The sequence below is a fragment of the Condylura cristata genome, unplaced genomic scaffold (genome assembly GCF_000260355.1).
Source record: "Condylura cristata isolate star-nosed mole 26May11 unplaced genomic scaffold, ConCri1.0 scaffold00008, whole genome shotgun sequence".
NCBI lineage: Eukaryota > Metazoa > Chordata > Mammalia > Eulipotyphla > Talpidae > Condylura > Condylura cristata.
Window position 1 is genome coordinate 9,502,162 of NW_004567109.1, and position 13,236 is coordinate 9,515,397.

At 38.4% G+C, this 13,236-nt stretch overlaps 1 protein-coding gene across 3 annotated transcripts in view; it reads left to right on the forward strand.

The window, feature by feature from the left end:
- The window catches only part of CDC42 (cell division cycle 42), a 40,152-nt gene that overhangs the window by 25,402 nt on the left and 1,514 nt on the right, over positions 1–13,236 (forward strand). Inside the window, exons 2-6 of one of the 3 annotated variants that reach the window (XM_004678581.1) lie at positions 3,730–3,884; positions 6,420–6,492; positions 7,777–7,886; positions 7,988–8,185; positions 11,808–12,673. In XM_004678581.1, the coding sequence (XP_004678638.1) occupies positions 3,780–3,884; positions 6,420–6,492; positions 7,777–7,886; positions 7,988–8,185; positions 11,808–11,897 (576 nt within the window). In that variant the 5' untranslated portion in view covers positions 3,730–3,779 and the 3' untranslated portion in view covers positions 11,898–12,673. Of the gene's footprint in view, positions 1–3,729; positions 3,885–6,419; positions 6,493–7,776; positions 7,887–7,987; positions 8,186–11,807; positions 13,208–13,236 lie in introns of those variants that run through there. The other 2 variants (XM_012722439.1, XM_004678580.2) reach the window with 2 other exon arrangements.

Sequence of the window (13,236 nt, forward strand, 5' to 3'; positions counted from 1 at the left end):
TCAGGCACTACTTTCTGTTTAGTGTTTATGTTTAATTACTACTTTAAGTAAACATTATTCTAGTAATGTTAAGAAAAATATTAATAGAAGACACAATAACTGAATCTGAAACATTTGTAGGTATCTGGAAAATATTCTGTAGGATGATCTCTGCTTACCTTTTTTCACTCAGAGTTAAACAGTGTTCTGCAGAAGCCTTTTTAACCAGAATGTTATCCTATTTTCCTCCTCAGCAGCCATGAGAAGAAAGCTACTCCTTTTTCATCTTAACCTTTGTTAGTAAGTGAAAGAAGACTTTTTTTTTTTTAAAGATTTACTTTTTATTCATGCATGCAAGAACTGGCCTACATGCTAGAGGTACAGGGGTGGGGTGTGGCGAGAGGATTCACCTGAGACAGTGGAGAGCAGAACAGGAAGATGTACTGAAATGCTGAGGGGAGCAGTATGTGGGTCAGGATCAGGAGAAGTCTGCCACGCCATGTGGGTCACTTCCCTGGCCAGTGATTGAATTTGTACTGCTGTGGTTGTGGATAGCTTCACAGTACCTTTGTGCCACCAGTGAGAGCCCATGAAAGACATTCTTCTAGAATAATTATCTAAAATCAACTTAGTACTAGGCCTTCCTTGGTGGTGTATTGGGAACAAACACAACACTATGAACCTGTGTGCAGCTACTGCAGCATGAGTTCCATACCCAGCCAGGTTGGTGACCCACATGGTGCATCCAGGTCTCTCCTGCCTTGCCTGCTGCTCCCCTCAGCAGTATATTTTAGTACATTTGCCTGTTCTGCTCCCCACCGTGTTTCTGGTGAATCTTCTCACCCCCTGCACCTTTGGCCTGTACCCCAATTCTTGCATGCATAAATAAATAAATCCTTAAAAAAAAACCTTAGTATTTTAGTTGGCTTGGTTGTTTTGATTTAGTTTAGGAATCAAGATCTTTTAACCTTTAATGTTAATGTATACTAGTTTGAGTGTTTCTCTAATATATAGTAGGGGAAAAGAAAGAAAAAAGAGAAAAAGGTTAAATGAAAAGACATATAATCAAGATGGTTTTGATGAGGCATGGTAGAGTGTATTCTTGCCAATAGGTTACTCACTACTGTTGTATATACAGAGATGCTAACAGGCTTTTACATGTGTCATTATGATTGAGTTATAAATGGTACTGTGGGTGCCACAGGCATGGCATTTAACCCAGGGTTAAGTGGTCCCATGATATTTATTTTATGTTTAATAAGGTGGCAGCTTTAGCTAACACATTTTAATTCCTTCAGGGTGTGATTGAAATAGAACTTTATCTTAAAATACAGGTTTATGGGGTTGCTGGGGTATGGTGTTTTTCTTTTTTTAAAGATTTATTCATTTGTGCATACAGAACTGGGGTACAGGCCAGAGGCTCAGGGGCGGTGAGAGGCTTCACCAGAGACAGAGTGGGGAACAGAACAGTTAGATCAACGAAGTACACTGCTGAGGGGAGCAGCGGGAGGGTCAAGAGAGGTCTGCCGTGCCATGTGGTCACCTCCGGGGCAGGCAGGTATCGAACTCATGCGGAAGTGGCTTTAGCTTCTTAGTGCTGTGCTTTAACCTGCTGTGCCACCAGGGAGGACCCTGGTGTTTTTCTTTTTAATTCCAGAAAACTCAATATTTTTAGTTTATTTTTACATTGTTTTGTGCCTTTTTCCATCTTGGTTGTAATCCCTGTGGACTTCCCACTACTGATTCACCCAGGTGCCATCACCATAGTCTTGTGCACCTTTCCCACCCCATTTTTGATCCCATTCCCCACTCTACCCCTGTAAAATGTCTCTGGTATATAATTGCTCGTTTTTTTGGTTTTTTTTCATTACAGTTGCTACCTCCTCCCCCTGCCCCAGTCCTTTACATTCCTGCAATTAGTGAAACAATCTGGTATTTTTCTTTCTGGTTTATTTCACTAAGCATGGTCCCTTACAGCTCCACCCGTGTTGCTGTAAAAGGCATGAGTTTTATCTTTTCTGATTGCTGAGTAATATTCCATTGTGTATATGTACCACATCTTTTTTATCCATCATCTACTTCAGGACATTTGGGTTGATTCCATGTCTTTCCTACTGTAAATAGAGCAGTAATAAATGGGGGTGCAGGTGTTTTTGAATCAGTGTTTTTGTGTCTTTTGCGTAGATACCTGGGAGTGGGATTGCTGGGCCATATGGAAGCTCCATTTTTAACAGTTTGAGGAACTCCAAACAGTTTTCCATAGTGGTTGTACTAGTTTGCGTTCCCACAAGCAGAGCAGGAGAGTTGCTTTTTCTCTACATTCTCGCCAACTTGTGTTGTTGCTAGTTGAAAAACTCACAATATTTCATTGACTATAAGATGCCATTTAGTCTCAATTTCATAAATGTTAAAACGTGGAGAAAAATACACAGTAATGATTGTAAGGAACTTTCAGATATTTAAGTGTAAAAATAAACATCTCAGAATTGGGTGAAGTGTAGTGTTAAGTTCTCAGTACGTTTGTGATCAATGACATCTTAAATGGAGGACTACAGTAAGAGAAACTGAACTAATTATATCTGTTCAAAAGTCAGAATTAACTGGTCTTTTCATTATAAAAATGTAGTTTTTGACCTCTTTATGCCATGAATCTTTTAATAGTAACTAGGGAACCTGAAGTTAAAGCAGCTGCTGATACCAGAGATCACCTCAGTATTTATACATTTTTTCATTATGGTCTGCTGTTATAGGGGGCTAGTGGTGGTAGCTTACTTCTTAGTTATTGCCTAATTATAGCTCTAAGTTTGGTGAAAGGACCATTCTTAAAAGCAGGAGCCTTTGATTTATAATCTAGTACACATATGTATGCAAAGCACATACTTGTATATACCTACAACGTGTGCATATGTACAACTGAAGTGAAGGAAAAGTTTCACAAACAATACTCAGCATACTGCATGGGATTCATTCTGATACAGATTCTTTTTGAAGATTTTTTTATGCATACAAGAACTGGGGTACAAGCCAGAGGTGTGTGTGTGTAAGAGAGAGAGAGGATTCACCAGAGAGAATGGGAACAGAGTAAGCAGATAGCCTGAAATTTACTGCTGATGGGAGCAGCTGGCAACACAGGAGAGGTCTGCTGCACCATGTGGGTAACTCCGTGGCTGGGTATAGCTTCACAGTGCTGTGCTTTAACCCCTTGTGCCACCAGGGAGGCCCTGAATCTTTTTTCAATCATAAAAATAAGTAATGTGCCTCTTTGCGCTACTTTGTACTTATCAAAGAACACTTAAGAGGAAAACCAGAGATTAAAAAAATCCCTTGTTGGCCCTCCCTGGTGGCACAGCGGGTTAAAGCACAGCACTAAGAAGCTAAAGCCACTTCCGCATGAGTTCGATTCCCGCCTGCCCCGGAGGCTACCACATGGCGCGGCAGACCTCTCCTGACCCGCCCGCTGCTCCCCTCAGCAGTGTACTTCGTCGATCTGCCTGTTCTGCTCCCCGCTCTGTCTCTGGTGAATTCTCTCACCCTCCGCATCTCTGGCCTGTACCCCAGTTCTGTACAAATAAATAAATAAATCTTTAAAAAAAAAATCCCTTGTTATTGTAATTTCTCTTTTTAGGTTCCTTCAGCCAATTATTGGGTTAATAGTTTGGTTCTTGTTTTGAGTGAGGTGTGAACCTGCTGTAGTTGAAGGAAAAAAATCTGTAAATATAAATAAAACATACATCTTTAATCTTTTTGTAGGTCATCATCGCATCTGAAATATTTAAAGTGGATACAAAACTGTTTCAACAATGCAGACAATTAAGTGCGTTGTTGTGGGTGATGGTGCTGTTGGTAAAACATGTCTCCTGATATCCTACACAACAAACAAATTTCCATCTGAGTATGTACCGACTGTAAGTATAAAGGCTTCCACCTGTGAGTTGTACAGTAATTTTATATCCTTTGGAAAACTTTCTCTGTGTGTACTGAATTTTTTCTGTTGTCTGCCTTTGTTTCCTGTTTTTAAAGATCTTGACTTCTCATGGGTAAATTATATACACTTTAAAATTAAACAGCTGAAAAATCAGTGGAAAGTCAGAAGGGGTGACACAAGGGTTTGCAAGAAGTGCTGGGAGGCAAAACTCCAATAGACAAGATTCTAAAGAGTGGTGGTCTCAGTTTGGAGAAGTATGCCCTACATCTTGGAATGAGGTGACTTTTTTCTTTGATATCTTGGCCAATGATTAATCAGTGCTCTGGTCATCTGGGAGGCTTTTTGGGATTTTGTAACTTCAGACAGAGTAGTGCTTATTCCCCTTATGGAATAGAGGAGAATCTTAAGGAGCTGTTTCCTTAGCTGTCATGGACTTCCAAACTGGTTTTTAGGAGTAGAAAAGACTCATTTTGCTATGAGAACACCAACAAAAGCATTTGGGGGTCCTCTTCACAATTACTTTTTGATCAGTTTCTTTGAAGAATAGAAGAAAAGTGGGAACAACAGATAAAAGAAATGAGAGAAACATTAGACACACTCGTGAAAGAATGTGTTTTGGGGAATCCATTGTTTGTCCCAGGTTGGTTGACCAACCCAGTAGTGCTTAATTAACTTAAGCATTGGTGTCTATTTAGTGGTTACAGGGGAGTTAGGGTTAGTCTGGCAATAACCACTCTTCTTAAGTATGCTCTTTTAGGGGTTACGAAACACCTATACTAGTGTTCCCTAGAAGTGAAAAAGAAGAAAACATGCGGACTTCAGGTTAATCATTAGACATGAGCATTATTAAGAGAGTAAATAGAGATTAAAGATTTGGGAATTGCAATTAGATTGGAAATGATGGTCTGTAGTGTCCTAGGGCAGATATGTGAGGTAGGCCAAGGCTAGAGGAAGCTTAGAATTCTTGGAGGGGGAAAATTTGAATATGTAATTTAATTTAAAATACATTTTTTTGAGTTGGCCAATTGGGGTCTTATCGGTGAAAGGAGTTCTGAGATGCAAGGGACTTTTATGATACACAGATCTTGTTTCAGAGTGAGGACAACCATCAGAATTTTTGTGTTTCAGTCTTTATTTTCTTGTTAACATAATCTCTGAGTCTTTTGTGTTTTATTTAAGGTAGATCGTGGATGTTTTACATATGTGTTTGTGTATCTCTGGAAAAGGGACACATGTTGGCTTAAGACAATCAGTATGATTGGAGAGTTTAATCACATCTTTTATGTTTCCTGGGTGTCAGTTAAGAGCTGACCTCCTTAATCTAGTACTGCTGTCATGCCCTTGCTTCCTCTTTTGTTTACATTTACACAACTTCTCAAAAACCATTAAACCATTAATCAGAAAATTAGGGTTAGATAACTTGCAGGATAAGCAGGGTTGATATCCAAATTGAAAAGATTGCCTTTCAGCTGTAAATTCAAAAGAAGCCATGAATTATTGTGGATTTTTTTTCCCTTTTTAGTGATATTACCTACCATTTCACAAATAACCTAGTTGAGCTCATTAAAGGTTTTTTTTTTTAAGATTTATTTATTTATTCATACAGAACTGGAGTACAGGCCAGAGATGTGGAGGGTGAGAGGATTCACCAGAGACAGAGTGGGGAGCAGAACAGGCAGATCGACGAAGTTCACTGCTGAGGGGAGCAGCGGGCGGGTCAGGAGAGGTCTGTCTCGCCATGTGGTCACCTCCGCCATGTGGTCACCTCCGCCATGTGGTCACCTCCAGGGCAGGAGGGGATCGAACTCTTGGGGAAGTGGCTTAAGCTTCTTTGTGCTGTGCTTTAACCCACTGGGCCACCAGGGAGGGCCTCATTAAAGGTTTTTTTTGTCTACTTACAAATAAAGTATCTGGTTAAGTAAGGTATCTTTATTTATGTGGTTTGTATCCAATAACATGAGTTTTATTCCTGATACCCCAACAAATCTGCTAGCCTTTTCTTGGACACTTTCCTTGAGTATGGTGAGGGAACTTGTATTTCTCTCTAATGGGCCTGTTTCTACCAGGGCTCTTCATATTTTGAACCTTGAAAGGGAAAATATTATCATGGATCCTAAAATGGATTTTGATTTTAGGTTAAAAGGAAATGGTATACGAAGAAAGAATTTCTTAGAAATCAGATTGAACATTGAGGTTAACTTACAAACTTCTGTCTTAAAAGTGTCAAACTTAAACAGGATCATTTTGTATAGTAAGGAGACTTCGCTCCTGTGACCCTTTGCTCTTTTACCCTTCTATGTTTTTTTATCTAAGCTAAGGTGGTATTGCAGATATCTGAGAACATATCCCCTGTCACTTTTTCTAAGAACCATTTACCTCATGCAAGGTCTTAGTTGGCAAGGTTATAGAAAGAAGATGATTATCTTAAGATGGAAGGAAAATTGCTTTAAGAGTTGTCCCATCCATTTTGACTATGTCCTTGCATACCGACAATGTTGTATTTTTGTGCTTTTAGGTTTTTGACAACTATGCAGTCACGGTTATGATTGGTGGAGAGCCATATACTCTTGGACTTTTTGATACTGCAGGTGAAAACTTGATGTCTTCTATGTTTTGGTCTATAACTGCCGCAGTTTGTGCATTAACAACCACTTTTGTTAATAGCTAGCAGGATTGAAGAACTCGATGGAGCAAGGAGCATTCCCAGATCTGGAATGGCAACTAGGAGTTTGGACTACCTTGGGTGGATGGTATCAAAGGAGATAAAGTAGGATGTGAGCAGAGCACATTAGACAAGCTATATTATCACTCTGAAACGTGAAGGCTAGTCTAGAATGTATGTCTGTACAGTATATTAGAGATAGTTCTTAGAGCGCATAGAAAACTTGTTTTATGTTACCTCTGAAAATATTTTGAGGTATCTAGTTCACAACATTGACATTTGTGGCCACTTTTCAGATTATAAGGACAAATTAATTTCTTAAATATACCTAATTTCTCAGTGTTCTTTCTTAATTTAACAGTGACTGTGTATCTTAGGACTTCTTTATATGTTGTTTCTGTTAGTACAGTTAACAAACGGAAATTTCAGAATGATACCCTTTTCGAATGTAGGAATTCTGAGTTTCCTGATTTTTTTGAGTTATCATCTCACTGGTTGCCAGCTGACATGTTCTTACTGAGTATATTCTTACTGCCTATTTTGAGAAAATACATGTTTTTGTTGTCTTTTAAGTAACATTGTGTGACAACTTGTTTTAGACATGCATCATTGAAAATCAACAGGTATATGCTACATTAAGTTCACTACTTGCAAGTCCAAAAATTGTACAGATTTAATTGAGAGAATGAAATAGAGATCAGTGACTACTAGTGGTGTTTTAGACATGCTGCATATTAAAACTTATAAGAGTATCAGTGTATTAGAGAAAATACACTTGGAAAGTATAGAAAATAATGATGTCTGTTTCTTGATAGAAGAGAGAATCTTCTGTTTTGTGTGCCCTTAGAGGCAGTGTGCCTGTGGGCAATCTGTATGCAGAAAAAAGAAAATTTGTGGCTAGTTGAATTGAAAATTGATTAAAAATTTTATTTTCAAATTCTAAGGCTTATTTTCCAGGAGATTTTATAGTTCTTAATCAGTTTTTTTTTTTTTTTAAGATTGCTGAAGTAATACAGTAGAATTCACTTATTTTCAGTGTTCTTTTTGATTAGCTTTGTGACTGTGTTGTGTAAACCTCACTATAATCAAAATAAGTTTCTGTGCACCCTTTATAGTTAGTTAAGGTTCTTTGACCTGGCTCCAGGAACCAGTTTTTAATTCTGAGCATGCCAATATTCAGTTGCTGATTTCTCCAATTTTTTACTTCTAGGACAAGAGGATTATGATAGATTACGACCGCTGAGTTATCCACAAACAGATGTATTTCTAGTCTGTTTCTCGGTTGTCTCTCCGTCCTCATTTGAAAATGTGAAAGAAAAAGTAAGTTTGTTGAAAAATTGTTAGAGAATTTCTAATGAGTTATAAATTCTTTAGACTTATGAAATAACAAAGGCATGTTTTTAAAAACACCTTTTCTCTAGTGGGTGCCTGAGATAACTCATCACTGTCCAAAGACTCCTTTCTTGCTTGTTGGGACCCAAATTGATCTCAGAGATGACCCTTCTACTATTGAGAAACTTGCCAAGAACAAACAGAAGCCTATTACTCCAGAGACCGCTGAAAAGCTGGCCCGTGACCTGAAGGCTGTCAAGTATGTGGAGTGTTCTGCACTCACACAGGTGAGGACTGTGTGGAAGTCTGGGCTTACTGATAGTGGACTAGTGTCTTAGAACATCAGGATTTAGGGTTGTTTCTAACAGTGGTCCATAGTGCTCAAGAAAGCTGCCCAGAAATACTATGTTGAGCTTCATAGTATGTGTTGTTTTATTAGAGGTCGCTATTTCTGGAGAAAATTTTAAGGTCCTGAGTAAATCTCTTGTTGGTGAGCTTCTGTAGTGGGAAAGCCTTATGGGAAAGTTCAGATAAGCACAGATTTACAGGGGAGTATGTAAATGATTTATTTTCCCCAGAGGCCTAAATTTTCATTTAAATATATCTGATATTTCTCACAATTGATACTGTACTGTTTCTAGGGTAATTCAACTGGGATAGGGGATTAATCATCATAATTGAGACTTCCATGTCAGAGAATGCTGGCTTGGCTATTTCTGAGGCATACTTTATATTGTGTCTCTTCCTACATTTGGGAGGCATTCCTTCTTCATGGGTCCTTTTTCTTCCGTCTCTTCCTGAATGTTTTAATTGGAATTCTTTATAGTTTGGTGGAAAACATTGGGTTTCGGAGGTCAGGGAGTAGTATCAGGGTATTTAGAGTGAGAATTGTAACTGGCCTGTGTGGCTTCTTCTTTTCATCTCAAGATTGCTGATTCTCCCTTTGGGTATGGCTCTGGGGGCAAAGGAAAGAATTATGGAAATAACTAACACAGATAATAGTTACAATATTCAGTTGCCATTAGGGCTTTGAGGTTTGAGCAATGAATAAACATGCCTAATTAAAATAGGCAGGGCTGAAGGTTAGAGATTTATTGTCATTACATTAAATCCACATAAATTGTGCTTTACTTTTTTCAGGTAATTATTCCTTTTTTTTTATGACTATTTATGGCATAGAAGAACTGGGTTGTAGGTCAGAGGTGTGCAGGGAGAGAGGATTCACCAGAGATGTGGGGAGCAGAACAGGTGATTTACGGAAATATACTGCTGAGGGAGCAGTGGGTGAGACGGGAGGTCTGCTGTGCTATGTGGGTTAGTTAGCTCCTTGGCCGTGGATTGAACTCAGGCCATGTGGTGATGGATCTGAGACTTAACTCCTAGGCCACCGGGGAGACCCCTAATTGTTCTTTTTTAAAAAAATTAATCCTTTTTTATTAAGTTTTTAGAAACTATTGAATTTTTTATTATATTTATACTAGGGTAAGTGATAATATATAATTACATAATGTGTGTGTACTAGATATTTAGTCTGTAGGGTTTAGTGCATGGTTTAATCTCTGATTTAGCCTTGGTTGACTATTATTCATTTATTTATGCTTATGTATGTATGCATGTATGTGTTATTTATGTGTAGAAGAACTGGGATGCAGGCCAGCGGAGCAAGGGGTGAGCATTCATCAGAGACATTGGGGAGCACAACAGGCAAACCCGCTGAAATACACTGCTGAGGGGAGCAGTGGGCAAGACAGAGGTCATCTATGCCATGTGGGTCAGCTCCCTGGCTGGGGGTTGAACCAAGGCTGCAGTGGTGATAGCACTGAGACTTAACAATTAGGCCACCAGGGAGGCCCTAGGTTGGATATTTAAAGATGAAATTTTTATGCTTAGTTCAGTATTCTCCAGATTTGTCCTCAAGGTCTATACATTTTTCCAAACCCAATACCCGATAATTTAGTTCTTTTGTAAATGCAGTTATTTAAAATTTCAGCAGATTTTATATCTTACACACAGCACTAAGACTCTAAAAAAATCCCTGATACTTCTATGCGTTGTTTCCATCTTTAGTGTTGTGTGTGTGCCTTGGAAGAGTGTGTGAAATGTGTGTCAGATTATAACTGATTGCATATGCATCTGTTGCACACTCCGGATCTCTAAATATGAGTTGCTTTTGTGGGACATGGAGGCAAGAGGGCTATGTGGACCCAGTTTGGGTCACTGGTAAAACTTACTTTACAGAATTGGTGCTTCCATATAAAATTTTGTATAGTACTCACAGGTTTATATAGTAATAGAGAGTAGGAAATTTGAAAAGGTCTTAGCAACTTCATTTTCCTTACGGATTTTGAAGTTTGGAGAAGTCAGAAATGGGAGAATCTAGAAAATGGGGTCTCTGATCCCCTTTGGAAAATAAAACTATTCTGATCCCCTTTGGGAAATAAAACTATTCAGTTCTGTTTGTTGGTTCCTCTAAAACTGAGCTATTTTATATAACCACATGATGTGGGTAAAGCAAAGATTACTTTTGTGTTGTAGGGGATTAGTTTGTCTTTGTCAGTAAGGAAGAAAGATTTGTTCTTACTAAGGGATGCCCTACTTTCTTCTAGGCCTCCTCTCTTTATTTTCCTTATAAAATAAATCTTTCCAGCTTTCCTCCTGCTAATACACATTTGACCACCATTTTGTTCGTAGCTATTTCGAAAGAATTTCAGAGAACATTAACTTTTGTTTAGTAATTCTACTTTGTAAAAAACAAGAAAGAAGACCTTTTCACTTACTTGTTTCTTTTAAAGTATTTAACTGTTGTTTCTCATTTATATGTAATAGAATGTGTGGGTGACATCTGCCACAGTGGGATTGGGGACACCTGGGGCAGGCACTTGTTACTCAAGCTGCATTTGGGAAAGTTTTTCTTGGGGTCAACCTACAGAATATCTTTAAAGTTCTTTGGGTTGTATGCTTGTGGCTTCAGATTTAGGTGAGTTTAGGTGGTATAGACCTGGGCCTAACTACTAGTACTATGACACTGTCACGGTGGAGTTCTGACTGAGGTGTGAGTGTATTTCTGTATCTTAATCCCTGTAGATCTGAGAATATTCCTTGTTTTCACTCCATGCTTATGCTTGGATACCCATGCATACATCTTAAAGCATTGAACTGCTTGCAAAAACCCATTCTAGGACCCCATTCTGTGTTTTTCCTATGACTTGGGTGGTGGTTACTTGCTTTAATAACACTATTGAATAACTGAAGTGTATGCTGTTTCTAGAGTCTGGCCTTTAAACTTCTTTCAGTTGGTATTGTTGAACAGTTAACACTCTGACTGAACTGGTTTACTCTGAAATCCTGAATAATCCTGTCTAGATAAATCATTGAATCTAGAAACATGTAGCATGCTTGTTAGTCTGCTATTTATGTCCTTCAGTTATTCAGGGGCTAAATTCACAGAAGCCTGAAATTGCAATAGATTTAGTTCCAAAATTTGTGCCATTTCTTATCAGTGCAAATATTAAAGAATTCTTCAAGCTTTAATTATCCAGTGCCTGGGCTTGTTTTTACATATCCATATCTCTCACCTGACATTATTTTCATTAAAATATTGTAACATTAAAATAAACTTGTTAAAAATTGTAACATTAGATTTTGAAGTGTGATTTGGATGTCAATAAGTGTGTTTTCATAAAATTTTCTTTCTTGCTCACTTAACCTTTTTCCAACTAAAAAGTTTTCTGTGCAGTTTTCTGTTCTTCAAACAATGGGTTTAAGATCTAGCTATCTGGCAGCCATTTTTTGTTAAGGCACATTGCTTCTGTGAATTCAGCCCATTTAATCCAGACTGCTAATGTATCTGCTAGTCTTTCTAATCCTCTAACCTGGCTGCTATTCTCTCTCCTCCCCTCTGTCTTGTAGAGAGGTCTGAAGAATGTGTTTGATGAGGCTATCCTAGCTGCCCTCGAGCCTCCGGAAACTCAACCCAAAAGGAAGTGCTGTATATTCTAAACTGTTTTCTCCTTCCCCTCTTTGCTGCTGCTTCCTGTCCCACTACTGTAGAAAGATCCTTTAAAAACAAAGGAATAAAACCATCCTGTTTGAAAGCCTCTGCGTCTTTTTACTGACCACCTTAGAGCAACTTCTGTATTAGTTTTTGATCAAGAATGTAAAATCTTAGAGAATATTTTTTGTGATCAGTAGTCAAGTTGGACTTGTTTAACTTTCTGCTGCTTGAGTTGCCTGATGCTCAGAGCTTTTGGTTTGGGTTATTATTGCAAAAGGGAACTTGGTCTGGCATTAAGAATGTCCTCTGGGAGAAAATAAGAATTTAAAGACTTCTAGATCTTAGTTCTAGATGGAGAAAATAACACAAATATCACTTTACTCTTATGATCAATTGTTAATTATAATTGCATGACAAACTTTATGGACAAAAGGTGACCTGCTAGTAGAGTGTAATGGGGAAGGGAGGATTCTTTTGTGGTTTTCCTTTGTGCAGTGGAACTTTGTGTTGCTATTGCTTTGGCTGTCTGTGCTATAGTGGAGTATTTTGTCAGTTTGGGGTGGGAAGGACATTGATGTATCTGCTACTGCTTTAATGAGATCATTTGTTACATTATCTTTTAAGAATAGCTTCCATTTTAACAGTTGACTTAAGGTTTGTTAATGTTGAGATGTAAAGCTGCCACCTTTATATTTTCCTGCTTCTGATTTTATTGTGTGAGGGAAACATACAATTGTGGTTACCTTCAAATTTTGAAATTAAAAATATACAACTGTTTGTATAAATGCCTGATGAAGCGTTATTCCTGTTGCACTCACTGGTTCTAGTTTTTCATATGTTATCAGGTACATTTCTGGTTCTTTGAATCCCCTTGGCTCTGTTTTCTTGGTGGGATGAAGGGAGTTAAGAGTGAATATCCTCCATGCAGCCTCAGTAATTGCTCTCTCCATCTCTGCCTGCGCCTTCCATATAATAAGGATACCACTGCCAGGGCGTCCTCTTCCATACCCAGCTGTGCCATTTGAACGCAGAGTTGCTTCACTTGTTTTTATGTAAAATGTTTCAGCAGCACATTACACAACTCACACTGAATGAGCAAATGACATTGTTGTGCTTGTTTGCTTCTGTGACATACATTGGTCTGCAGAAAGCTTTCTCAAAGGACCACTGTCTTACTTAGGACTCTGCACCTCAGCTCCTGCATTGCTGGATCCTTCCAGTTCCCCGCCTGGACTAAACTTGGTGAAGAAGATAGTGTTGAAATTTAGGGTGGCTTTATTGTTTCCTTGGGAAGTTTGAGCTTTTAAAATTTGATCTTCAGCTTTATTATACTGAAAATCAGAC